The sequence below is a fragment of the Mercenaria mercenaria genome, chromosome 3 (genome assembly GCF_021730395.1).
Source record: "Mercenaria mercenaria strain notata chromosome 3, MADL_Memer_1, whole genome shotgun sequence".
Classification (NCBI taxonomy): domain Eukaryota; kingdom Metazoa; phylum Mollusca; class Bivalvia; order Venerida; family Veneridae; genus Mercenaria; species Mercenaria mercenaria.
This window is the reverse complement of record NC_069363.1, coordinates 20810236-20838048: the sequence shown is the minus strand read 5'-3', so window position 1 is coordinate 20838048 and position 27813 is coordinate 20810236. Positions and strand designations below refer to the sequence as shown.

The following is a 27813-nucleotide window of genomic DNA, read 5'->3' as shown; positions in this document are numbered from 1 at the left end:
TATCAAAGCTTTTGACTTAAAACTTAATATAATTATTTACTATTAAAGTCTACACCAGGAGAAACAATCTCCATAACTCTGGTTTGAATTTTGACAGAATTATACCTCTTTTTAATTTAAAGTTTTTTGATCTCTGTTACTTTCAAAGCTATTGACTTGAAACTTAAAATAGTTATTACTACCAAAGTCACTCCCTATAACTCTGATTTGAATTTTGACATAGTTGTGCCCCTTTTTAAGTTTGAATTATTTTCTTAAAGTTTTACTGGCAAAGCTCGAATTCAGAGTCAAGCACTGAGAAAAGTAGAGCGTGCTGTTTTATGGACAGCTCATGTTTGTATGGTTGTATGGAAAACTTTTAAAATCTTCTCCACAGAAACTTACAAAATATTTGGTTTGTGTAAAAAAATGGCCACTATGTTTTCTATATAGCTATTTGGAAAACTTTGTTGAAATTCTTCTCATCAGAAATCACCAGTCCTCAAAATAATTTCACAGAAATTAACCTTAGTTTACACTCTAACAAGATTGCTCTATGCAGCTGTGAAATTAGGGAGAGAGAGATCTATAACTATCATTGCCCTCTTGTTTGCAGTAGACATACAATCAAATGAAGAAAAATTGAATTGGTAATAAAAAATTACAGTTAAAGACAAGATCAATAGGAGAGATCGTGTTTGTATACAAATTCTATTTTTAGAACTGATAAGACAATGATCGGGTGGGCAAAAGCCGACCGTCCATGTTTTTTGTAAACAGTGATGTTTTTCTAAAGGTCTAAACTTTCTTAAAACACAAATTACATAAATAATTTTTTGATCAATGGAAAGGTTATAAAACAAGCAATTTATTGATTACTTTTAATTGTTATTTCGAAATAAAATGGATTAATTATGAACGCTTAACTTACACTGTTTTTCTAAAGGTTGTGAAAATCACTACGCCGCTTTTAAAATTATATGTCATTTAAAACGGTTATTCATTGAAAAAAGATATTTGGATACAAAAATATGAAGATTGTTAGTATTTCAAATCTTTTTGAATTTTGAAAATCCATAAATGAGCAAAAAAGTTATTAAAAATCAAAAATTCTGATTCAATACGCAAACGGTGTTAAAATCATTTGTTTTGCCAACCACCAGATAAACAGATGTTAACGCGTGACGTCATGGCGATCTCTCCTATTGGTCAGTTTGAAATGTATTGCAAAAAGAAATGAGTTTGTAACAGACTGAAAATACTCAGGCCCTGACTGGGAATCGAACTCGGGACCTCTCACACTTAAGGTGAACACTCTACCATGTCGCTATAAAAGCAAAAGCAGGGATGTGTAAGTACACCCTTATACTCTACCCTACAAATTAATCAGCATATCTTATCTTAATTGTGATAAAGTTTCATAGTCTGGAAGCAGTTTATGCATAGCTCTGGTGGACATAGGTCATGGGTTGAGTGTTTGACACAACCAGTTATACTGTGTCTTTGATCTTAGGGTCTTCATTTGTCTATTTTTGCTATCATACTCACTATATATGCATTATGTATCTGTGATATAAGAAGTGATTGTCAAATGCGAGAAATGTGGCTGCAATTAGATTCTGAAGATCAACAACCTTCTTGTATTTAGATTGTTAGAAAATACATTTCCTACAGAAAATATTTCTTTCTGAAAAATTTAGGCAAGTACTCATATATATTTTTCAGAAGGCAAAATACCCAGTGAATCAGGTAAAACCAATCGCAAAAATGTCAGTCAACATTACACTTTTCTATTTTGTCTTTTTTTCAGGACTTACCTTTGATTCTCTATTACTTAAAAAAGAAATTAATCACAAAAATTTTAATTTTTTAACCTTTCTGTTTTCATTTTAAGTGTGTATTTTGTAATGTTTTGTTCTATGTATTGCTCATTATAACAATTGTTAATTATCATACATCATGCTCCGGTATCTCCAGTATTAATTACTGTATCTTCTATTTAACCTTTACCGTGCTAAATTTATAAAATGGAGTGGTTCATCATTCAATTTCGGCAGTACCACTTCTTATTCAAATGGTTGTTCACTGAAAATTTACTGACTAAGTAGCCATGCAGGCTGATCTTGGTCTGTACTGGTCACAAAGGCAGAATCACTTGCTGCCAGCAGGCTAAAGATATACACTTTAAACATAGTCAAAAAGGAATTTTGATGTAATCAACATCTTGGTTTAACAAACATACTTTCTCTTTTGCTATTGTACCTTTTCATATTGTAAATGTCAAACAGGATCACAGGGTAACTTTTTTCTGTAAACTGTACATGTAATTTTCATTCAGTTGGTTGTTTTCTATAAATTTTGAGAAACTATCATTGAAAACTGTGCCATGTACTAGCTTGCATAAATAAAATCTCCCAGTGCTTGTATTACAACTAGTGCTGTGGAATATACCACAAAATTGAATTTTATCTGCAGAATTTTTGAAAATCTCAGCAAGAAATTTAATTTGAAATTGTGTGAAGAACTTTTTCTTCACCAGTTCATGTGTATATTTCTGTCTGTTTATGTCACCAGATACTGCTCATGCTAACAGTTCTGAGCATAATGTGGCATGTGGTGGGGGTGTTGGCAACTTGCATAGATCAAGTTTACCCTATAGAGCAGATCTATGTAAATTTAAGTCTTGTTAAATGTTTCCATGGACACATTGTCATATGGATGATACTTTTATAATGAGGTGGTCCTTGGAAAGAAAGAGAATTCCAGGGACTCAGTATTATAAGGCAAGAGATCTCCTATGCTGAAAAAGGTGGATGGAAGAAAACCTAGAGGATCACATGGATATATATAGTTGTCCTTGTCAGTAGAGACAAAACCATGGTAAATTGTAAAAAAGCAAACAAGGCTGTTAATAACACTATGTTGCTGATGTGTTGGCGGATACAGGCCCTCCAGAATGTGTAATGTGCTTGCTACACTACTGGTCTTCTCCTGTTTTTGTTTTCTGTTATCATTGAAAAGAAAATAACACAATTTAATTTTCTTCTCTTAACATGATAAAACAACTTGTACTTTTTTTTTATTGAAATTCTGTCTACTTCTGCAGTATCACAATCAACATTATAATTTGTTTAACTTAAATGGGAAACTTATTTTGATAGAAAATTCTTGTATTTTTCCATAGTCAGGAAGGTATTAAGTCTTCCATAGAAACAAAGCAGGTAAACATAGACTTATTGTCATGTTCTTATTGTGTAAGAATGTTGTCAGGGAATTGATTCAACACCTGTGGTAAAATAATACATTTCAGTTACCTGATTTGTATGGCCTGGAATAACTAGAATTGACAGCAGACTGAACAATGTATATTTTATAGTTTGATGAAAAATTCATTCACTAAATGTTTTGACTTTATATTTTCATTATGTATACATTTTCAATTTTTTTATGTTCAAATTGTGATGATTTGGTTATTTGAGTGAAAGTTAAATTGGACAGTTCAGTAACTGTTATACCGATATTAATGAGTGGCTGGTTTACTCATGGAAACTTTTGAAGTATGAGGTCCAGGTTTTATTTCACAAGACTACGGATCTTTCATACTTCCCTGACAGAGTTATTTGTTACATTCTTGCACTTCTTCATCTCATGTTTTTCATTTTTAGAGCGAGAAGAAAGAGAAAGATTAGCTGAAGAAGAAGCTTTGATGGAGAAAGAAAGACAGAGAAGATTGAGAGAAGAAGAAAGAAGGAGGAAAGAAGAGGTTTGTATGGTTGATCTGATTTTATAAGAAATGGTGCCTACACTTATAGGTAGGCAGGCTACTGCAATTCTAGTGTGATCTGATTGATTTGCATGTAATATTCTGTAATGATTTATTAAAACTTTTGTGTTTAGGAATGGCTGTGTACCAAAAAAAAAATAAAAAATAAAGTAAAGGCTTACAAAAATGCATATATATAAAAATGTCTTAAACTTTATCGAAACTTCAAATGAAAATAAAGGGTTGATAGGGAAACAATATGTCAAACATCAGGGTATGTTAAGACTATAATTCATTAATATACTAATTTGTGGAAATTTTTGAAAAATATATGTGGAGAAACATGTAAATTTTTCCAACTTAAGACACAATTATTCAAGATTTTATGCCCCCCTCCCTTCTGTCGGATGAGAACTCAAAAATGCTTGGGCCTAAGATCATGAAAATTGACAGGGAGGTTGGTCATGACCAGCAGATGACCCCTATTGATTTTGAGATTAGTAGGTCAAAGGTCAAGGCCACAGTGATCCGGAACAGTTTCCGGATGATAACTTGAGAATGCTTGCACTTAGGATCACGAAAGTTGATAGGGAGGTTGTTCATGACCAGCAGATGACACCTATTGATTTTGAGATTAGTAGGTCAAATATCAAGGTCACGGTGACCCGGAACAGTTAAATGGTTTCCAGACGATAACTTGAGAACACTTGGGCCTAGGATCAAGAAAGTTGATGGGGAGTTTGTTCATGAACAGCAGATGACCCGTATTGATTTTGAGATAAGTAGGTCAAAGATCAAGGTCACAGTGACCCAGAACAGTTAAACGATTTCCAGACGCTTGGGCCTAGGATCACGAAACATGATAGAGAGGTTGATCATGACCAGTAGATGACCCCTATTGATTTTTGGGGTTTTTTGGTCAAAGATCAATGTCACAAGATCCTAATTGGTTCAATTCATTTCTTATTATTATCTTGAGAACTGTTTGACCTTGAGCCTTCATATTTCATTGGATGTTTAGTCTCCCGATAAATTCCAGGTCATGAGGTCAACCTATACTGTGTTGGTGCACCGTAAAACCCAAATAAACAAACAAGTTCAAGGTCAGTTAGGGTCAAATCCATTTTAAAGCATTATCTTAGGATCTGTTTGGCCTCCATACTTCAAATTTCATAGGTTGATTGGTCTCCTTTAGAAGATGACCTTTATCAATTTCCGGTCACTGGGTCAAAGGTCAAGGTCACTTTATGGATCAATATCAGCAAAACATATTTACCCAGTTTCCTTGAGAAGATGACCCTTAATAATTTCTAGGTCACAGGGTCAAAGGTCAAAGTCATTTAGTGAGAAATCCATTTTAATTCAATACCTTAAGGTCTGTTTGACCTACATCCTACAGATTTTATAGGATGGTTGGTATCCTTTAGTAGATGACCCCTGTCACGCTTTAATCTGGGTCAAAGGTCAAGGTCATTTAATATCTAAGGCTATCAGGGGAGCATACGTGTTTTTCAAACAGCTCTTGTTATCAAAATAATAAACAATTTATATCTGTAAAGTATAACAAAAATTTCAAAATATCTAATGTCTGTGAAGGAAATATGAAGAATATGCACATCAATTTCATTTTATTTTGACATTTTCTCTGTTTGTCTGTCCTGTCCTGTCACAAAAGGTAGATCTTCATTAATTTTGAAAATATGAGAGATTTGGTCACGAAACCTGGTTTATAGATGCCGAGTGTTTATTAAGTTTCAGTATTTGAAATTGTGGTTCTAAGGAGAGCAAATATGATCTATGTCCATTACGGTAGGGGACTTTTATTGCTGGGCAATAGTCTTCCTCTGTTTTGTTTTGCAAACTAAATTATTTTTACAAAAATATGTTTGCTTTAATTTACAATGATCAGGTAATACTGTATATAGATGTTATCTCAGTGGTATGTTTACGTCAGTTATTAAAATGAGGTATAATAATCTATAATAATTGTTTAGAGTTTTGTGGAAGAAGAAGATAAAGTAGATGGACAGGTAGCACAGGTAAAATCATGCTCTTGTTGTAATCTTATTGTGAGATTGCAAGAATCGTGTCTTTTGAATTTTTATTTGCCAGTTATTACAAAGCCAGCACACCTACAGATATGTGAATTTTCTTGAAAACAATTCAAGTAAGAGTATGATTTGCTTATCTGACTTAATAGTTTTTTTAGCTCACCTGAGCCAAAGGCTCATGGTGAGCTTTTGTGACCGCTTGATGGCCGTCGTTCATCGTCTGTCATGCGTCTTCCATCTGTCAACAATTTCTAAAAAAATATTCTTCTTCAAAACCACCGGGCAGATTTACACCAAACTTCACAGGAATGATCCTTGGGTTGGCCCCTTTCAAAATTGTTCAAAGAATTGAATTCCACACAGAACTCTGGTTGCCATGACAACCGAAAGGAAAATCTTAAAAAATCTTCTTGTCCAAAACCACAAGGCATAGAGATGATATTTGGCATGTGACATCATCTAATGGTCCTCTATGAAGATTTTATGCCCCTGGGGTGAAAAGAGGCCACACCCTTGAGATCCCAAGTTTTACATAGACTTATTTAGGAGAAAACTTTAAAAATCTTCCTGTGTTACGTCAAAGGGAAACATTTCTTGTTACAGTAAATAAAAGAAACAGAAAAACAAACTATTAACAATAACAAAATTTTATTCATAAAAGTAACAATTCAAATACCTTAAAAATATCAGATAGCCATAAAACCCAATCTTATATGTAAAATAGTCCAAATCCTGTCCAGGTCAAAAATTAAATCTAATCAGTATAAATTCTACAATATTTCACAGCAGTTCAAAACCAGATTTAGAATATCCAAAGAATATAAATCCTCTCTTCAAAGATAACTTTTTAAATCCACAATTTTAATGTAAATCCTTCAAATATACAAACTGGTAATATTTTGATATTAACCCTTATCGTGCTAAACACGACTGATTCTGTCTTTTCGACCAGTATAGATCATGATCAGCCTGCACATTCGTGCAGTCTGATCATGATCTGCACTGTTCACCATTAAGTCAGTATTTTTTTTTGTAAGCACCCCTTTTAACAGTTAATGGTACTGTCCAAATTGAAACATGGGCACGTTCGTTATAAAAATTTAGTAGGGTAAGGTTTAAGAAATACAGAAAGTTTTCAATAATAATATAACTTTAGGTTCTGGCCTGGTGTCAGACAGCACCCTATTTAATGTATCATGGAAGGTTCCAGAATTTTCATGTAACACTAAGAATTAAAAGAACATTCTGGAAAAACAAAGAACAATTCTTTATAAAAATAATTGTTTATCAGTATTGTGGAACACAGTAGAAATATAAAGAATATTTAGGATGTCTCAAAACTAGGTTAGTAAACAATGACTCACCAGTAAAGTAAAATCTATTTAAGGGGAATGACATATACATAACACTTGTCTGAAACCACAAGACCTAGGCCTTTTATATTTGGTATGTAGCATTGCCTTGTGGTCCTCTACCAAAAATGTTCAAATTATTAACCTAGGGTGAAAAGAGGCCCCACCCAGGGGGTCCCAAGTTTTACAGAAACTTATATAGGAAAAAACTTTAAAAATCTTCTTGCCAGAAACTGCAAGGCCTAGGTTTTTGATATTTGGTATGTTGCATTGCCTAGTGGTCCTCTACCAAAATTATTCAAATTATGCTTCTGGGGCGAAAAGAGGCTCTGCCCTGGGGTCCAAAGTTTTACATAGACTTATATAGGAAAAAACTTTAGAAATCTTCTTGTCTGAAAGTTCAAGGCCTAGGCCTTTGATATTTGGTATGTAGCATTTCCTAGTGGTTCTCTAACAAGATTGTTCAAATTATGCCCCTGGGGTGAAAAGTGGTCCCACCCCAGGGGTCATTTGTATATGAGTTATATAGGAAAATATACTTCTGTAATTATCTGATCATATTTCCTAGACTGTTTAATTTTGATTACCTGATGGCCCCAAGTAATTAGGGGTCACTTGACTGTGACCTTGACCTGCTGACCTATTTTCTTGTTTTTTAAGATACAGCCTTGAAATTTGGATGACTTATACAGTTTTACATACCAATCTTAACACTGACTTTCAGTGACCATGAGTGTGACCTACTGACCTACTTTCTTAATATTTTAGCATCGGTTTGACATTTGAAACATGTAGCTCGATCATATTACTCAGGTGAGCGATCCAGGGTCATCATGACCCTCTTGTTTAATTTATCATAAAGGTAACATAACCATCAGAAAATTTAAAATTGTAACAAAATAATTGTTGAATAGTGGAGGGCTGTCTTATGGACAGTTCTTTATTCATTTATCTTTCACTGTTGGTCATTCTAGATGGAAAGGTAATAGTTTTATGTTGTCTGTCCATCAGCTTGTCTGTTAGTCCCATTTTGAGTCTGCTCCATACCTCCCAATCCCATTAAAGGATTTTCTAAGTCATTGAATAAAACATTTTTTTTTTCAAGATAATGTGCAAAACCCATGTTTCAAGTGTGCCTGCACAAGATCAAGGATACAATTGATGGTCTCGTGTGTGAATTTAAGATTTTGTGTCTGCTCTATTTTTAGCTCACCTGTCACAAAGTTACAAGATGAGCTATTGTGACCGCTTGATGTCTGTCGTGCGTCATCCGTCGTGCGTAGTCCATCATCCGTCAACAATTTCTAAAAAAATCTTCTTCTTCAAAACCACTGGGCAGATTTTCTTGAAACTTCACAGGAATGTTCCTTGGGTCGTCCTCTTTCAAAATTGTTCAAAGAATTGAATTCCATGCAGAACTCTGGTTGCCATGGCAATCAAAAGGAAAAACTTAAAAAATCTTTTTCTCCAAAACCACAAGGCCTAGAGTCTTTATATTTGGTACCATATATAGCATCATCTAGTGGTCCTCTACCAAAGTTGTTCAAACTATTCCCCAGGGGTCAAAAATGACCCCTCCCGGGGTCACAATTTTTACATAGACTTATATAGGGAAAACTTTAAAAATCTTCTTCTCCAAAATCACAAGGTCTAGAGCCATGATATTTGGTATGTAGCATCATCTAGTGGTCCTCTACCAAAGTTGTCCAGATTATTTCCCTGGGGTCAAAAATGGTCCTGCCCCGGGGTCACTAGTTTTACATAGACTTATTTAGGGAAAACTTTAAAAATCTTCTTCTCCAAAACCACAAGGTCTAAGGCCTTGATATTTGGTATGTAGCATTATGTAGTGGTCCTCTACTAATTTTGTTCAAATTATTCCCCTGGGATAAAAAATGGCCCCGCCCCAGGGCTCACAAGTTTTACATAGACTTATATAGAAAAAACAGTTTAAAAATCTTCTTGTCTGAAACCTCAACACTTAGACCTTTGATATTTGGTTTGTAGCATTGTCTTATGGTACTCAACTAAAATTGTTCAAATTGTACCCCTTGGATGAAAAGAGGCCCTGCCCTGGGGGTGCAAGTTTTATATAGACTTATATAGGAAAAAGCTTTAAAAATCTTCTTGTCTGAATCCATACGACCTAGGTTTTTGATATTTGTTTTATGATGCATTGTCTAGTAGTCCTCTACCAAAATTGTTCAAATTATGCCCCTGGGGTTAAAAGAGGCCCTGCTCTGGGGTCACTTAGTTATTGTGTGAGTTATATAGGAAAAATACTAAAAAATCATCTGATCCTATTTCTAAGACTGTTTAATTATAATGACCTGATGACCCCAAGTAATATGATGTCACTTGACTGTGATCTTGACCTACTGACCTACTTTCTTGTTTTTTAAGATACAGCCTTGAAATTTTGATGACATACACAATTTTGCACACAAATCGTAAGACTGAATTTCATTGACCATGAATGTGACCTACTGACTTTCTTAATATTTTATCATCAGTTTGACATTTGAAACATGTAGCTCATATTACTCAGGTGAGCGATCCAGGGTCATCATGACCGTCTTGTTTCTTAACAGATTGAAAAAATTATTTCGGAAAGTGTATTAAATGTTTGTCTTACATTGTGGAGACTCAGTAACATAAATTTTAACTGATTTTTATAATAGAAATTTTGCCAATTTGTTGCTAAAATGATTATGAAATTCAAGAAGTTAAATGTACTGAAATGTTTTAAATGGTTGTAAGACTGATTTTGAAAAAGTACTTTCTTTATAAGAGCAAAAGATACCTGCATTTAACATCATTTTCCTCTAAATTTTTGACTGGATTGATTTTGGAACATGTATGTGTAATTTGATTGATTTATTTTAACATAGACATCTCAAGATGATAGTGGTAGTGTGCAACATGATGAAGTTAAATCTGAGGTAAAACTTGCACCTGGTGATATTGTTTCTCAACTTGATAACCTTTCATGATATTAGAGTTAGTAAAATTGATAAGTTTGTATAGGATATAGAAGTGCTGACAAAAAAGTCATTAGCTGTTTGTGTAATTTTTTTTGAAGAAGGTGCTTCTTACTGTATACATACTTAGTTAAAAATGAAACACATGGAAAACCACTGTACTTTACTTTCTGATTTTTATTTCTGTGTTTTAAATAAACATGACAATAAATTCAAACATTATGGATAAAATTAGTTCTTGTACAACGTAAAAAGATTCAAATATTTTAAAAATTTTCTTGAAAGTATTTAAGAACAAACAGTTTGCTGATTAGACCATGGAGACAAATCACATGTATTTATGTTGTATCTGTTGATACAGATCGATTTGTCACATACAAAAGTCGAGGTAGACTCTATGTCTGATACAATCAGAACTGCAGCCTCATTGTCAGGCACAGATCTGGCTGCAGATAACACAACTAGAACTAAAGTCACTGATGGTTTTTTATTGGTGAATGGTGAAACTCCTGATCATGTGACGAAAGAAGTTCCTGTAATTAAAGTAGCTGATGGAGACCAAGTTACTGATAGGGAAATGAAACAAAATGAGGAAGAAGTTCCTGTAATTAAAATAACTGATAGAGAAGAAGTTATTGATGGGGAAATGATAGAAAATGAGGTTGAAAATAAGGTAGACAGGCACTGTACAGATTTTAAAGATGTGGATGTTGTTTTGATATCATTTGAGAATAACTGAGAGAGATGTGAGTCTGAAAAAGAAAAAAGTTGAGATGTGTGTCTGACAGAGATAAAAAGGAGATATGAGCCTGAGTGAGATAAATAGGAGATGTGAGCCTGAGAGATATAAAGAGGAGATGTTATCCTGAGAGGGATAAAGTGGAGATGTGAGCCTGAGTGAGATAATGAAGAGATATGAGCCTAAGAGCGATAAAGAGGAGATGTGATTCTGAGAGAAATAAAGAAAAGATATGAGACTGAGAGAGATAACGAGGAGATGTGATAGAGAGAGAGATGGAGATGTGAGCCTGAGAGAGATAAAGAGATGTGAGCCTGAGAGAGATAAAGAGGAGATCTGAGCCTGAGGGAGATAAAGAGGAGATGTGAGCTTAAGAGAGATTAGGAGGAGATCTTAGCCTGAGAGAGATAAAGAGGAGATGTGAGCCTGAAAGAGATAAAGGGGAGATAGTGAGCCTGGGGAAGATAAAGGTGAGATATGAGCCTGGGAAAGAAAGAGGGGAGATGTGAGCCTGGGAAAAAAGGGGGAGATGTGAGCCTGGGAAAGATAGAGGGGGGATGTGAAACTGGGAAAGATAAATGGGAGATGTGAGCCGGGGAAAGATAAATGGGAGATGTGAACCTGGGAAAGATAAAGGGGAGATGTGAGACAGGAATTGTGTGCTTTATGAACTGAACAAGACAGATGTGTTGATGAGTAAACAAGAAGACTAGAAGGGATGAAAAATGATGGAATCATTTTGATACATTTATCACAGAATAAATAAGAAGTTAAAACCTGGGATAGACCAAACAAAATAATATTTTAATGACATGATATATTAATTGTGGACTGAAACCCGAATAGAAAATAGTTTGACTTGTATGAATACATTATGGGGTACACTGTATAATTTGGACTCAGGAAACCTGACAAAAGGTCTAACTAGCTGTAAAGAACAGTTTTGAAATGTTTATCAGAGCCATTGTTCAGTATATCAAAAAATGTTTGAATAATGAATCACTTTTGTATCAGTTTTCTATGGAACAAATTTCTGATGTGGCCTTTGATGCACTGTGTGATATAGTGGAGTAATTTCAATTCCTTACTGCAGCATATGCATATTTAAACATATAAAGGCCAGTTAATATTAGTTTATGTAAAGGAATAGATGATTGTAATGTGTGCGCGATGTGGCATTTTATTATAAACATTTTTTGCAGGAAAGTTTTAGGTAGAAAAGTTTGCTGGATTGTTTGAGAGACCTAAATTTTTTGCTACCTTTATACAGAAGCTAAAAATTGTACTAGTGTGAATGTGATTGTTGTGTTTTGTTTGTTGTTCTATATATTGTTCTATATGGTGTCCAGTATGTGTAAAAATATTCTGTATGCATGTTTTTTATAGATTTTATAACATTTTTTGTTTGTTTTAAACTGTCCTGTTTTAGAGATTTGGGTAGGATGACTTGTACAGTACAAGAAGAAAAGATGCAGGGAACTAGTATTAGGCCTTAGAATGAAGTGAATTCACATGGTTGATATGTTTTAAGTTACCATACTACGTATATGTTACAGGGGAAACAAGGGATATAATGTTTTAAGTTACCATACTGCCTATATGTTATAGGAGAACTAAGGCAGATAATGTTTAAGTTACCATGCTGCCTACATGTTACAGGGGAAACAAGGGAGATGATGTTTTAAGTTACCATACTATGTATATGTTATAGGAAAATAAGGTTGATAATGTTTTAAGTTACCATACTACGTATCTGTTATAGGAGAACTAAGGTAGATAATGTCATAAGTTACCATACTATGTATATGTTATAAGAGAACTAAGGTAGATAATGTCTTAGTTACCATACTACGTATATGTTATAGGAGAACTAAGGTAGGTAATGTTTTAAGTTACCATACAATGTATATGTTATAGGAGAACTAAGGTAGATAATGTCATAAGTTACCATACAATGTATATGTTATAGGAGAACTAAGGTAGATAATGTCTTAGTTACCATACTATGTATATGTTATAGGAGAACTAAGGTAGGTAATGTTTTAAGTTACCATACTACGTATATGTTATAGGAGGACTAAGGTAGATAATGTCATAAGTTACCATACTACGTATATGTTATAGGAGAACTAAGGTAGATAATGTCTTAGTTACCATACTACGTATATGTTATAGGAGAACTAAGATAGATAATGTTTTAAGTTACCATACAATGTATATGTTATAGGAGAACTAAGGTAGATAATGTCATAAGTTACTATACTACGTATATGTTATAGGAGAACTAAGGTAGATAATGTCTTAGTTACCATACTACGTACATGTTATAGGAGAACTAAGGTAGATAATGTCTTAGTTACCATACTACGTATATGTTACAGGAGAACTAAGGTAGATAATGTTTTAAGTTACAATACCACGTATATGTTACAGGAGAACTAAGGTAGATAATGTCGTAGTTACCATACCACGTATATGTTATAGGAGAACTAAGGTAGACAATGTCTTAGTTACAATACTACGTATATGTTATAGGAGAACTAAGGTAGACAGTGTCTTAGTTACCATACTACGTATATGTTATAGGAGAACTAAGGTAGATAATGTTTTAAGTTACCATACTACGTATATGTTATAGGAGAACTAAGGTAGATAATGTCTTAGTTACCATACTATGTATATGTTATAAAAGAACTAAGGTAGATAATGTTTTAAGTTACCATACTATGTATATGTTATAGGAGGACTAAGGTAGATAATGTCTTAGTTACCATACTACGTATATGTTATAGGAGAACTAAGGTAGATAATGTCTTAGTTACCATACTATGTATATGTTATAGGAGAACTAAGATAGATAATGTTTTAAGTTACCATACTTTGTATATGTTATAGGAGGACTAAGGTAGATAATGTCTTAGTTACCATACTACGTATTTGTTATAGGAGAACTAAGGTAGATAATGTTTTAAGTTACCATACTATGTATATGTTATAGGAGGACTAAGGTAGATAATGTCATTACTTACTATACTATGTATATGTTATAGGAGAAACAAGGGAAATAATGTTTTAAGTTACAATACTATGTATATGTTACATGAGAACTAAGATAGATAATGTTTTAAGTTACAATACTACATATATGTTACAGGGGAAACAAGGGAGATAATATTTTAAGTTACCGTGCTATTTATATGTTACAGGAGAAACAAGGGAGATAATGTTTTAAGTTACAATACTACCTATATGTTACAGGAGAAACAAGGGAGATAATGTTTTAAGTTACAATACTACCTACATGTTACTGGAGAACAAGGGAGATAATGTTTTAAATTAGAGTCAGTGTACCTGGTTTCGCACACTTTTTACACACTTCTTGAAATAAACTGAAATATGTGGAAGCAATTTATTATTTTGCATTTTCAGGCAGAAGAATAGATACATGGCTCTTTATTTATGCACTAGGTTATTCTTCATGTGATAACTGCTCACCACTGTTAGCTCTCCAATATAGCCAGAAAATGACCCATTATTCGGACATATTTGTACCCGGTTTCGCACACCGTGACTAAAAATTCTCTAATTCTTTGTACAGTACGGATATTGGTTGAATCGAAATTGCACAACACTGATACTTCTGTAGAAATTGTATTTTTAGCTGTCATTATCATAATGATGTCGCTATACCATGCACAAGCGAGGTACCCTCAGTGGTGTCTAATTTTATGCTGTCTGGGTGATACTTTTACTACACTTTTATATATCTTTGTCTTTTATCAGGATGCCAGCTTGTCGTTTAGAAAACTATAGGAACATTCAAAAGGAGACCTGGTCCCTTGATTTCACCAGTTTAAATTTCTCTTGGCAAGTATTTCATTACAAGAAACGGAAAATTCTTTGGTGTGCGAAACCGTGAACTGTGCGAAACCGAGTACACTTACTCTACAATACTACCTATATGTTACAGGAGAAACAAGGGAAATAATGTTTAAAGTTACAGTACTACCTATATGTTACAGGAGAAACAAGGGAAATAATGTTTAAAGTTACAGTACTACCTATATGTTACAGGAGAAACAAGGAGATAATGTTTAAAGTTACAGTACTACCTATATGTTACAGGAGAAACAAGGGAAATAATGTTTAAAGTTACAATACTACCTATATGTTACAGGGGAAACAAGCGAGATAATGTTTTAAGTCAATATATTATTTATGTATAAGAGGTTGAACAGCAGTGCGTAATATTGTAAATTGATATATTACCTGTATTTTACAGGAGAAATAAGGGAGATGATATTCAATATCAATGTATTATGTAATACATAATTATAAAGGATAGTGTTTATAAGTGAATGTTTAATCACTATATTACAGGAGAAGCAGAGACTTGAGGATGAGGCTCGTAGAAAGATGATGGAGGAGGAGGGTATGCACTCTGCTGTAGTACTCACTTTACTGTGTTTAATCTGTATACACAGATTTAAAATATCTAATCAAGCTACTTATAACATCAAAATAATTTATATGCTGCTTCAAAATACTTTAATAATATCTTAGTTATGTTGGCAACTCTTTCAAACAAATTTACTGAACCCAGCTATAGACACTTTTGTGAAAAGACAGAGGTCTGTAGCTAAAAGGTTGATCACAGTGAAGGTAAAGGGTTTATTTGGTATCTTGTTTAGTCAGTTCATTATAACTACCATTGGTAAAGGGATTTTAATATTACTTGGCATATGTTTCCTCCATAAGATGATCTTGTGCTCATAACTAAGGTCAAGGTCACACTTGGAGGTCAAAGGTTTAGAGGATCTGTTTAGTGTTCCTGTGAGAACTCAGCTGTCCATCAAAGGATTTTGATATAAATTGGCACAAATTTGTCCCATAATGGAAGTATATCAATAGCAATACTTAAGCGTAAAGCTCCAAGGTCAAGGTCAAACTTAGATGTTTTTTATGCCCCCACTTTGCGGGGAGGGGCATATAGATTTGCCCTTGTCCGTCCGTCCATCCATTCTTCCGAGAATGTTGTGTCGCGCCTAGCTCCAAAAGTATATTTGACGTAGAGTCACAAAACTTTACAGGAATATTGGTCAGCATGACTTGTGTAGTTGTGCACCTGGGGTTTCGCTTCCGGATTCATTCAGTCATGTAGGAGTTATGGCCCCTGACTTTGTAAAAATTTGTCATTTTAGTGTTGTGTCGCGCCTAGCTCCAAAAGTATTTGACGTAGAGTCACAAAACTTTACAGGAATGTTGGTCAGCATGACTTGTGTAGTTGTGCACCTGGGGTTTCGCTTCTGGATTCATTCAGTCATGTAGGAGTTATGGCCCCTGACTTTGTAAAAATTTGTCATTTTAGTGTTGTGTCGCGCCTAGCTCCAAAAGTATTTGATGTAGAGTCACAAAGCTTTACAGGAATGTTGGTCAGCATGTGCAGTTGTGCACCTTGGGTTTCACATCTAGATTCATCCAGTGGTGTAGGAGTTATGGCCCCTGACAAATAAAATTGGTCATTTTAATGTTGTGTCGTGCGTAACTCCAAAAGTATTTGACCTAGAGTCACAGAGCTTTACAGGAATGTTGGTCAGCATGTGCAGTTATGCACCTGGGGTTTCACATCTGGATTCATCCAGTGGTGTAGGAGTTATGACACCTGACTTCGTAAAAAGTTGGTCATTTTAATGTGTTGTGCATAGCTCCAAAAATATTTGACCTAGAGTCACCAAAGTTTATAGGAATGTTGGTCAGCATGTGCAGTTGTGCACCTGGGGTTTCACATCTGGATTCATCCAGTGGTGTAGGAGTTATGACCCCTGACTTAGTAAAAAATTGGTCATTTTAATGTTGTGTCGCGCATAGCTCCAAAAGTATTTGACCTAGAGTCGCCAAAGTTTACAGGAGTGTTGGTCAGCATGTACAGTTGTGCACCTGGGGTTTCGCGTCCAGATTCATTCAGTCATATAGGAGTTATGGCCCTGACAAATAAAATTGGTCATTTTAATAATGTGTCATGCGTAACTCCAAAAGTATTTGACCTAGAGTCACCAAAGTTTACAGGAATGTTGGTCAGCATGTGCAGTTATGCACCTGGGGTTTCGTGTCCGGATTCATTGAGTCGTGTAGGAGTTATGGCCCCTGACTTAGTTAAAAATTGGTCATTTTAGTGTTGTGTCGCGCCTAGCTCCAAAAGTATTTGACCTAGAGTCACCAAAGCTTTACAGGAATGTTGGTCAGCATGTGCAATTGTGCACCTGGGGTTTTGCGTCCGGATTCATTCAGTATTGTAGGAGTTATGGCCCCTGACCTAGGAAAAAATTGTCATTTTAATGTCATGTATTGGGGGCATCTTTGTCCCATGGACACATTTCTAGTTTTTGTCTTGTCCATACTCCTGTCATCTATCAACGGCTCTTAACGTAACATGACATGATTTTTTCCAATTACGCAACAAAATTTTGTGCACAGGACTCGGGCCAGAAATGTTAGGGTAACACTTGGAGGCCAAAGGTTTATTGGGTTTGTTTAGTGTGCCTTCAAAACCCTGCTATCCACAAAGGACTTTAATACTAACACAAATGTACCTCATAACATAACAATTTATCACTTAATATTTATGTATTTAGGCCTGTAGCTCCAACGCCTAGGCAACATTAGAATGTCAAGGGTTAACTGGGTCTGTTTTTGTATTTTGTCCATGGTTCTGCCATCCATTTACCTAGCACAATATTGAGACAGTTTCTTGTTCACAAAAGTCAGGCCATTAATGTTAAGGTCAAGGTTACTATTGAAGGTCCAAAGATTAATAGAGACTGTTTCATAGCTGAACCATAACTCTTCTAGTCATCAAGGGATTTTTATATAACTTGGCTTAAATGTTCCCAATAATGAGATGATGTGTCATTTGCAAAACTAAAATTTCGTCAGGGTCACATTTGAAGGTCATCTTGACTTTCCCAAGAGTTATTGCCCTGTTTATTATTCAATATTTAGTAAACTATAGCACCATCTTTATCCTGAGTATTTCTCAGCAACTACTTGCTGGAATTCAGTGAAAATTCATAGGATGCTTCACTTCTAAGACAAGATGGGCATGTTATCCTCATGTTCTAGTTGGATGATTTTTAGCTTGACAAGTAAAAGAATAGGTAGTGTGTTGGCATCCATGTCGGTGTCCGCGTCCCGATTTGGGTAAGTTTTTGTATGTAGGCCTATGCTGGTATCTCAGTAACCACTTGTGGGGATGGATTGAAACTTCACACACGTATTCACTGTGACAAACTTACTTACATTGCATAGGTTCTATAAGCTTTTTAACAAAATTATGCCCCTTTTTTGAGTTAGCAGTTTTTGGTTGTTTTTGTATGTAAGCTGGTATCTCAGTATTCTCTAACTGGAATGGATTGAAACTTCATCTCTTGTTCACTATCATGATCGTACAAGTAGTGCACAGGTTTACAAAATTATGCCCCTTTTTCGACTTAGCAGTTTTTGGTTTAAAGTTGTTGTATGTAAGCTGGTATCTCAGTACCACTAATGGGAATGGATTTAAACTTCACACACTTGTTCACTGTGATGAACTGACATGCACTGTACAGGATCTATAACTCTGTTTTGATTTTTACAAATTTGTTCCCTTTTCCACTTGCATTCATTCAATTGACAAGGCTGTTGAATAGTCAAGCGTTGCTGTCCTAAGACAGCTCTTATCCACTGAGCTATCACCCTTTGATTATTAAACATTGGTAAACAATAGTATCACCTTTGTCTCAGCAACCCTTGGCTGATATTCAGCAAAACCATCATAATCTTCACTGCCATGAGGAGATTGCTTTTTCTCAACAACTACTTGTTGGAGTTCTAAGACACTTCTTGGAAGCTTCTTTACTAAAGACAAGGTATATGTCCTGTCAATGAATTGTGCTTTTAATTAAGAAATAATTTATAGCAAAAGAGTGTTTTAACACCTTATGCACGATGGGTTGTTATACGTTTGGCATAATAATTTCACGAGGGTGCAGCCCAAGTGCAATTATTTGTACGACGTATTACCGCCCGAGTGCATAAATAGTGATATTAAAACACGGTTTTGGTATAAATTATTTCGATTCTAATATGCCCTTAATCTAAAACAGTAGATAAAATATAGTAGCATTCTTTCTTGGTCGCAACAAAAACATTGACGTCACTGCATGTTAATGTGACATCATTCTAGCAAGAGTGTTTTAACAGAGAAAAGCATTATTATTAGAATATTCAGTAATCATATTTCGGGGAGCATCCATCAGTTTTACTGATATTTTCTTGTTTACAGATGAGCGACGAAGATTGCAGCGTCAGAAGGAAGAAGAGGTACTTTCTGTTTAACAATTTTAACATGAGAGTGTTCAGTATGTTTGCATTTGAATCAGTCTAAAAAGAAATGCTATCATTGTTACAGATATCCAAATTGCTGTTGTTGCATAGTAACCATATTCCACATTCTCTTATATAAATGCTTCCCCTCACTAATAAACACCCCTCCTCCCTGAGAAAGACTTGTTTTTTAGTTATATGTCATGAGTGAATTTCAGCATTGTTTAATAAAAAAAAAAAAAAAAAAAAACAATTTAAATCTAAGTTATAGTTATATTTGCTTACAATATCGGAAAAGAACATTTTGATTTTGTAAAAATTGGCCATAAATATAAGTTCTTTTTGGCTTTATTTTGGGAGTATACAGAAAAAACTTATATTAGTTCTACAGTAGTGTGGTTGTATTTCATTTACATAGAACAAGTTAGTACTTGTTAGAAATCTGGCTTAAGTCATAGTACAAAAGCAAAGTGTTAACATGATTTCATTATTTTGTATTGTATCTGTTGTATTGTATTGCAGGAGAGACTGCTTGAGGAACAGCGGTTACGTCAGTTGGAGGAGGAGGAGGCAAGGAGAAGGCAAGATGAAATGGAAAAATACAAGGATGCTGAGAAAATACTGGAGGTAACCATCTAACTTGTTTTATGAGAAAGCTTCGGAATCGTGTCTATACCTCGGTTTTTCTCCTTATCATTCATAGTTTTTAAATGTCACTGCCTTGGAATCTCTTGTAACTCACTGGTTTGGATTTGAACCATACCAGGCAATATAATCGTTCAAGTTAGGTAAACATCTTTGCTATTTTTATGCCTCTGGCATCTACTGATGCGAGAGGCATGTAGTGATTGTCCTGTCTGTCCGTCGGTACAAGGTTAACCAGATGGGACCGTTTCGTCTAGCATCAATACCCCTTAATACTAGAATGACTTAATACTAATGCAGATGTAACCTGTGACCATTCCTCATCTTCAGACATCACCTGACCTCAGTTTGACCTTGACCTTGACCTCATTTTGGACTTGGGTTGCTTTATATGGGCCATCACTTGGTTAACCAAATGGGACCGTTTCGTCTAGCATCAATACTGCTTACAAGAATGAATTGATACTAATACAGATGTAGACATCAACTGACCTCAGTTTGACCTTGACCTTGACCTCATTTTGGACTTAGGTTGCCTTATATGGGCCATCTCTTGGTTAACCAAATGGGACCGTTTCGTCTAGCATCAATACTGCTTACAAGAATGAATTGATACTAATACAGATGTAACCTGAGACCATTCCTCATCTTCAAACATCACCTGACCTCAGTTTGACCTTGACCTTGTTTTGGACTTAGGTTGCTTTGTATCAACAAGGATGCCACCGGGGGCATCAAGCGTTTATTGAACGCAGCTCCTTGTTCTTCTCTTGTACCTGCCCTTGCTTTAAATAATGCAAGAGTCTTTCTTCATTGTTATACTTGGAATAAGAATTTGGTTTTAGCTATATGTATGACTATTACACCAGAAGCCACCTGAGCTTACAACTTAATTTAGCTATGCATTAGGTCTAGTTATCATTATGGCCAATAAACTCATCATAGCAGAGTTATTGTCATCTGTGTAGCTCTTCTGTTTTGCATGAATTTACACATTTCATATAAATTTTCTTTTCATATATATTTATGAACAATGCTTTTGGGGTCAAAGATCAAAGTCACAGAGATGTTCCAAGTCTAAGGGACCTTGATGCTCAAAGCCAATTTGACTGCTTGGGCCTATGGCAGACAGATTTTTTGAAATTATTGTCTGTGGTCAGTAGATGATTAACCATATTGCTTTTGGGGTCAGCAGGTCAAAGCCAAGGTTAAAAGTGACCTAGAGACTGTAATTTGTTGTCAGCCAATAACTGGCCATTTAGATGAGCTCTGTTGTTCTGAGGTCAGTAAGTCAAAGGTCAAGGTGTAATGTCCTGTAACAGTTTTTCATGGATTGGATGTGTATTGGAGATTTAGTTCTTCATTGTTTGGCCTAAATTAAAAAATGGTTTGTTTGTAGTGCTCCGACCGACCCTTCAAAATAGTCCCGACCCAAAAAATTTTTTAGGCAGTCCAGGGGGCAAATTTTTTTTTTACATGTTTTGATCCTTTCTGATGCAAAATGCTGTTTCAGCATACAACAGATCATTCAGCATTTAGTTTCTAAATTAGTACGCGACCACAGACTGCCGACTTCGTGTGCGTTTCGGAAGTCACAAGTTACGATCCCAGTGAGAAAGTCGCTCAGACGTTCTTGACTTAACCTTTCTCACATGACCTTAGATTTTTACGGTGACCTATTTATATTTGATAAACAACTTTTTCTGTTAATTAGTTTCAACATTTAAAAGTTAATAAATGAGAACAGACATCTACATTTTTAACCAGGTTTTCAACGAAAACCTGAGTTATTAGATTGGGGTATGTCGTTGGGCGGGCGGGCGGACGGTGGCGTCAAACAGGTGTTTCCGGTCAATAACTTTAGTTTCGGTAAAGATATTTGAATAAAACTTGGTATGTATGTAGCTTATATCAAGACAAAGGCTGGGATTGATTTTGGGGTTTCTGGGGTCAAGGTCAAGGTCACTGTTACTTAAAATAGAAAAAGGGTTTCCGGTCAATAACTTAACTTAGGAATGAGCTATCATGATGAAACTTGGTGTATAGAAAACTTATATAAAGTTGTAGCTTGGGATTGATTTTGGGGTTTCTGGGATCAAGGTCAAGGTCATTGTTACTAAAAATAGGGTTAGGGTTAGGTTAGGGTTAGGGTTAGCATATCTTCTACATGCATGGAGGGATTTTGATGAAAGTTGGCACAATTGTTCACCATCATGAGACGGAGTGTCATGCGCAAGAACCAGGTCCCTAGGTCTAAGGTCAAGGTCACACTTAGAGGTCAAGGGATACAAGAATGAAAACTTTGTCCGGAGCATATCTTCTTCATGCATAGAGGGATTTTGATGTAACTTGGCACAATTATACACCATCATGAGACAAAGTGTCTTGGGCAGTTCCCTTCTTTAGAATTACTTCCCGTTGTTGTTACTATAAATAGCTTATATTGTAACTTTTTCATTACTAGATGTAGGGAAAAATCGAGACCACTTTTCTGTAGTACAACATGCATGTTACATCCAATTTTGAGGTGTATTTTGACCAATCTCTACCTGGTAAGGATTTCTATGTGGACTTACATTTTTTTTGTATTTTTTTTTTTTTTTTTTTTTTTTTATAAAGATTAATCCTTAGTTGTTACTTAAATAACTTTTTTAATTTTATAATTGACCGTAGGGAAAAACCAAGACCACTTTTCTGTGGTACAACATAGTTGTTACTTTGCAAATACAGGTGCTAGAGTAAAGAAATTTGCTGTGACGGGCGTATATTGTGACATTCTGGCACTCTTGTTTATTCTTATATTCTTATGAAAAGTGTTGAAAACCTGGTTTCGTGGCATTGCCGCGTTTCTTGTTTATCATGCATCGTAAAAATTGGCAACTTGAGTGATAACTATTCACATTATGTAATAATTGAGACCTTTTTCAAACACTTTAATAAAGCCACTTACCGATATTTTTTTGTAAATTTTAATTATCCAGTATTTTCAAACATAATTCAACTTTTATATCCCAGTATTATCCGACACATTTGGTGACAAAATTGCATTAACATCTTGAAATATTAACAGAGGCACATGGTGGCTAAAGTTCAAAGGAAAGGTTCCATCGGCATTTGGCCTTTGATGTAGGTTGAAAGGAAACTCTGTTTGACAGTTAAATGTTGTGATGTATGTGATGTAATTTGATCTAATTCTACCCGATTTGTACAATTTATGTATTAACTAATACACTGTTGATTTTAAAGGGCTTAGATAATTTTAGCTTAAGATTGTCAGCGCTCTCGGTTTATATACTGGATTTGGACGGGAGCCGCAACTATGAAAAAACAAAATATAAAAAAGCGGCATTTAGAGTTTTGGAAGCCAGGACTAAGATTATTTATGGATTTGCAGTTGAAGTGCTGTGAATTTTGTTTCTTTTAACTTACTTTAAGGAACTAAACAACAATTTTACATGCATACACATACTTCAGATTGTGTTTAAAAGTGAAACCTTTCAATTTTCACTAAACAGAGACTAAAAAAAACAAAAAAACAAGTATGAGTTCAAGCTCCACAGCTGATCAAGGTCATCCTCGTCTACACAGACCTGGATTCAAGGATGGGATGGGGGAGGCCTATGTCGCTTCCCTGCCCCTAGTGGCCCAAGAAATGACCTTTAATTATTGTCCAAAGTTTTGACCAAAAAAAATGCACCAGAAACCACCATTTCACACTTGTATTAAAAAAGTTCCTGGATCCTCGGTCTTCTATACCTATGCCAAATGTATATACATATATAGTATGTTTTTTATAATTATGAATCCATCACTTCCTGTGTCCAGATTAATGATATAGGGTACTCAGAATTTAGACAAAAGATGAAACAGTTGCCACCATTTCATTCCTAGCAAAGATGTAACAGAGGCCACCATTTCGATCCCATCAAAAGATGCAGCTGAGGTCACCATTTCATTCCTGTCAAAGATATAACAGAGGCCACCATTTCATTTCTATCATTAAACAAAAAAGGGGAAAAACAGGCCGCTATTTCATTCATACCAGGGAAGGACGGCGAACATTTTTCAAAACCTACCTCTTTCCCCACCCCATCCCCACCACCAACAGGTTGAGCAACTTTGTAGGTCTGCAGTGAGGTCATTATAAATCTTCTGTCTCTACCTGTGTCCAGATTAATGACATTGAATACTTAAAACTCATAACAGAGGCCACCCTTTCATTCCTGTCAAAAGATGTAACAGAGGTCACTGTTTCATTCCTGTTAAAAGATGTAACAGAGGCCACTATTTCATTCCTATCCAAAGATGTAACAGAGGCCACTATTTCATTCCTATCCAAAGATGTAACAGAGGCCACTATTTCATTCCTGTCAAAAGATGTAACAGAGGCCACTATTTCATTCCTATCCAAAGATGTAACAGAGGCCACTATTTCATTCCTATCCAAAGATGTAACAGAGGCCACTATTTCATTCCTGTCAAAAGATGTAACAGAGGCCACTATTTCATTCCTGTTAAAAGATGTAACAGAGGCCACCCTTTCATTCCTACCAAAGATGTAACAGAGGCCACCATTTCATTCCTATCAAAAGATGCAGCAGAGGCCACTATTTCATTCTTGTTAAAAGATGTAACAGAGGCCACTATTTCATTCCTGTTAAAAGATGTAACAGAGGCCACTATTTCATTCCTATCCAAAGATGTAACAGAGGCCACTATTTCATTCCTGTCAAAAGATGTAACAGAGGCCACTATTTCATTCCTGTCAAAAGATGTAACAGAGGCCACTTTCATTCATATATATTTCTAACATTTCCAAGGGGAGGACAGCGAACATTCTTCCTTACCTACCTCTCCCCACCCAACCTCACAACCAACAGGTTGGAAAGCTTTGGAGGTCAGTAGTGAGGTCATTATACACCTTCTGCTTCTTCCTGTGTCCAGATTATTGACATTTGAATACTCAAAACTTAGACCAAAAATGCATCAGAGGCCATAATTTCATACACAAAGGGTCTGACAGCACCTGTAGTGAGAGCAACAGTTACTGTCTTGTAAAAGGTTTTAGGGAATGTGGGTTGGGAGTGTCGAGATTGTTTGTTGCATTTTTTATTCTATATATCCGCAGTAGTGTCATTCAGTTTACAAAAAATTTGACTGATTATAAAATGTAAGGTCTGCCCAGTTAAAAAACGTCTGCATGCAAGCATATGCAAGTTTGTGCTCTGTGAAATTACTGGTAGAATTTGTCAGCCATGCATGTTCTTACTTAACAAAAAAAAAAATCCCTACCTACCTACCCACTCCTAAAAATCTGGGTCGGAGCACTACAAACAAACAATTTTTTAATTTAGGCCTTACATGTAAATGACCTGCCATCAAAGATAGACACATGGTACTAAAAACTTGGAAGGTGGTAAATAAACTCAGAAGATATTCTAAGGCATAGATCAGCATGTGAATTTTAATGTTTTTAGCTTGTAATATGTTACAGAAAACAAAAAGAAGGAAAGAGGTATAGTATAGCGTCATGAAAATGTGAAAAAAACATAGGTTTCACTGTTATTGCAAATATATAGGCATTACCAGACAGCTTACAGAGAAATATAGCATACATTTGTATATTAAAGCTTGCAAGCTTTGGCAGTAAATTTAGTGTTTAAATGATATCTCATATATATATTATAACAATTCAAGATATCCAGAACTTAAGGAATCCATATTTTTCAAGAAAAAATACTTTAAGAATGAGATATGATGGACAGAATTATTAAATTTGACCAAAAACATCATGGTAGGAGCTTTATACAGAAGCTTAACTTGCTACAGGGGTATCGTGCAGTTTGAATGTTGTTGTGTAATCATATACATGTAATGTAGTAGACAATCAATATGTATGAGTAGGGACAGTCCCTGGTGTTTTAGCTTACTTGAATAGTAATAATCTTTATGTGTTCACCTGTTTTAGAATATGTCAACATCCACTAAATTTTATGTAAGGTTGAACAGAACTCATGAAATTTAGGTCATTATATATTTGAATGATAGCTATTGTAAATGCAGTTTTTTTGTTGCAGGGAGGTAAAGACTTTTTCACTGTATTATTCTGTTAATGAAATGAATTTTGCATTTCCTTGAAAAGTGAGTTTTTGTGATAGAATTGTCTCCCTTGTTATAAGTTATTACAATGAGGATCTGAAGAACTCCCCCCACATTCATTTCCAGAACATGTATCCTGTTCACCTGTAGAAACAATACTTATGACAGGACATTAAACCAGACTAGAACAGTGGTGTATTTGATTCTGTTGGTACTGTTGCAAGACATTATAATTTATTATACCTCTCTTTTGTCTACAATGATAAAATCCCATTACCAGATAAAGAGATATTTTGACTATCAGAAACATTTTCAACCTTTTTGACATGTGATCTAGCGGAAGTGACTTCAGGTCATGTGACTGCGCTAATATTTTGAATGTCATATAAGGGCAAATAACTGCTTCAATTTTTGGCCAAATGATTGCTTCCCTTGTACACAATGTCATATTGTAATGACATCACTATTCAATGTGTACACAGGTGATTAAATGAATTAAAAACTTTTTTATGTGCTTAATTTTGTTTGGTATAATAAAATAAATATCATATGACAGCGTGTGCGACATTGCTATTGTCAACTCTCGAAACAGAATGTCACCACTCGGCTTTCGCCTAGGTGACATTCTGCCCTTGGGTTGACAATATCAATGTGACACACGCTGCCATCATATTTATATAGTAATAGCTTTGACATTATATATGCCTTCATTTGATTGATTGTTGCTTTGCACCTTAACCCTTACCCTGCTAAATTTCTGTAATGAACTTGTCCATCTTTCAGCTTGGACAGTACCATTGACTGTTAGAAGGGGTGCTTACCAAAACGATACTGACTGAATGGCGAACAGTGCAGATCATGATCAGACTGAATGGATGTGCAGGCTGATCTTGATCTACACTGGTTGCAAAGGCAGAATCAATTGTGTCCAGCATGATAAGGGTTAAATATCTTGTCCTGGCAAGTATTTCATATTCATTACTGATTTGAAGCTGTCGTGTTTAGACCAGATGTCTTGGAGATCAGGAAAACTTTAAAATTTATAAGTAGGGAAACTATTGTTGTAACCTTCACATATAAAGTAATTGAACTTGAACTTCACTGGTGTTCAGAAAATATCGCTACAGGGAAAGATCATTTGACATAACATTTAAAAAGCATGGTAAAGCATGAAAAAGAAAAATTGTTTCCGGTAGCCCTATCTGCCCTAAATTTTTGGCCCAACCCTGTTTTTATGGCCTTGGAGAATTTTTTTCAACTTTTTAACAAAACTGCACTTTTATGCTTTAAACATGGTCAGATATATTAAAAATCAACTTTCTGCTGCTCTAAAAGCATCACCCCCCCCCCCTTATTTGTATTCATTTTTTTTTTGACAAAAAAATAATATTTTCAAAAAAAAAAATTACCAACCTGCCTGCCTGCCCTAATTTCTTTTAGCATGTTACCTAAAACAAACAATTTGCTTTTACCCCTAAACAGTTGCCATGCATTTATTATGTAATTAAAGATAAATCTATTATTTTTGATAAATAATTTGTTAGGCATAAAAAAAAAATTCTTTGTTTCCAGTAACATGCTAAAAAAAATTAGGGTAGGTAGGTCAGAATTTTTTTTTTTTTGAATTTTTTTTTTATCTAGGGAGACTTTTTGGAAATTATTTTTGTGTCAAAAAATGAATACAAATGGGGGGGGGGGGGGGGGGGGGGTTATACCTTAAGAGCATCAGTAAGTTGATTTCTAACATCACTGACCATGTTTAAAGCATAAAAAGTGCAGTTTTGCAACTTTCTATCAAAAAGTTGTAAAAATTATTCTCCAAGCCCATAAAAACATTTAGGGT

At 35.0% G+C, this 27813-nt stretch overlaps 1 protein-coding gene across 4 annotated transcripts in view; it reads left to right on the top strand.

Annotated features, from left to right (window-relative positions):
* The window catches only part of LOC123525305 (trichohyalin-like), a 67024-nt gene that overhangs the window by 26403 nt on the left and 12808 nt on the right, over positions 1-27813 (top strand). For 2 of the 4 annotated variants that reach the window (XM_053537969.1, XM_053537968.1), the window contains exons 5-11: positions 1705-1728; positions 3645-3742; positions 5737-5781; positions 10037-10087; positions 15246-15297; positions 19186-19223; positions 19749-19853. In XM_053537969.1, coding sequence (XP_053393944.1) covers positions 1705-1728; positions 3645-3742; positions 5737-5781; positions 10037-10087; positions 15246-15297; positions 19186-19223; positions 19749-19853 — 413 coding nt within the window. The remainder of the gene's footprint in view (positions 1-1704; positions 1729-3644; positions 3743-5736; positions 5782-10036; positions 10088-15245; positions 15298-19185; positions 19224-19748; positions 19854-27813) is intronic. The other 2 variants (XM_053537970.1, XM_053537971.1) reach the window with 2 other exon arrangements.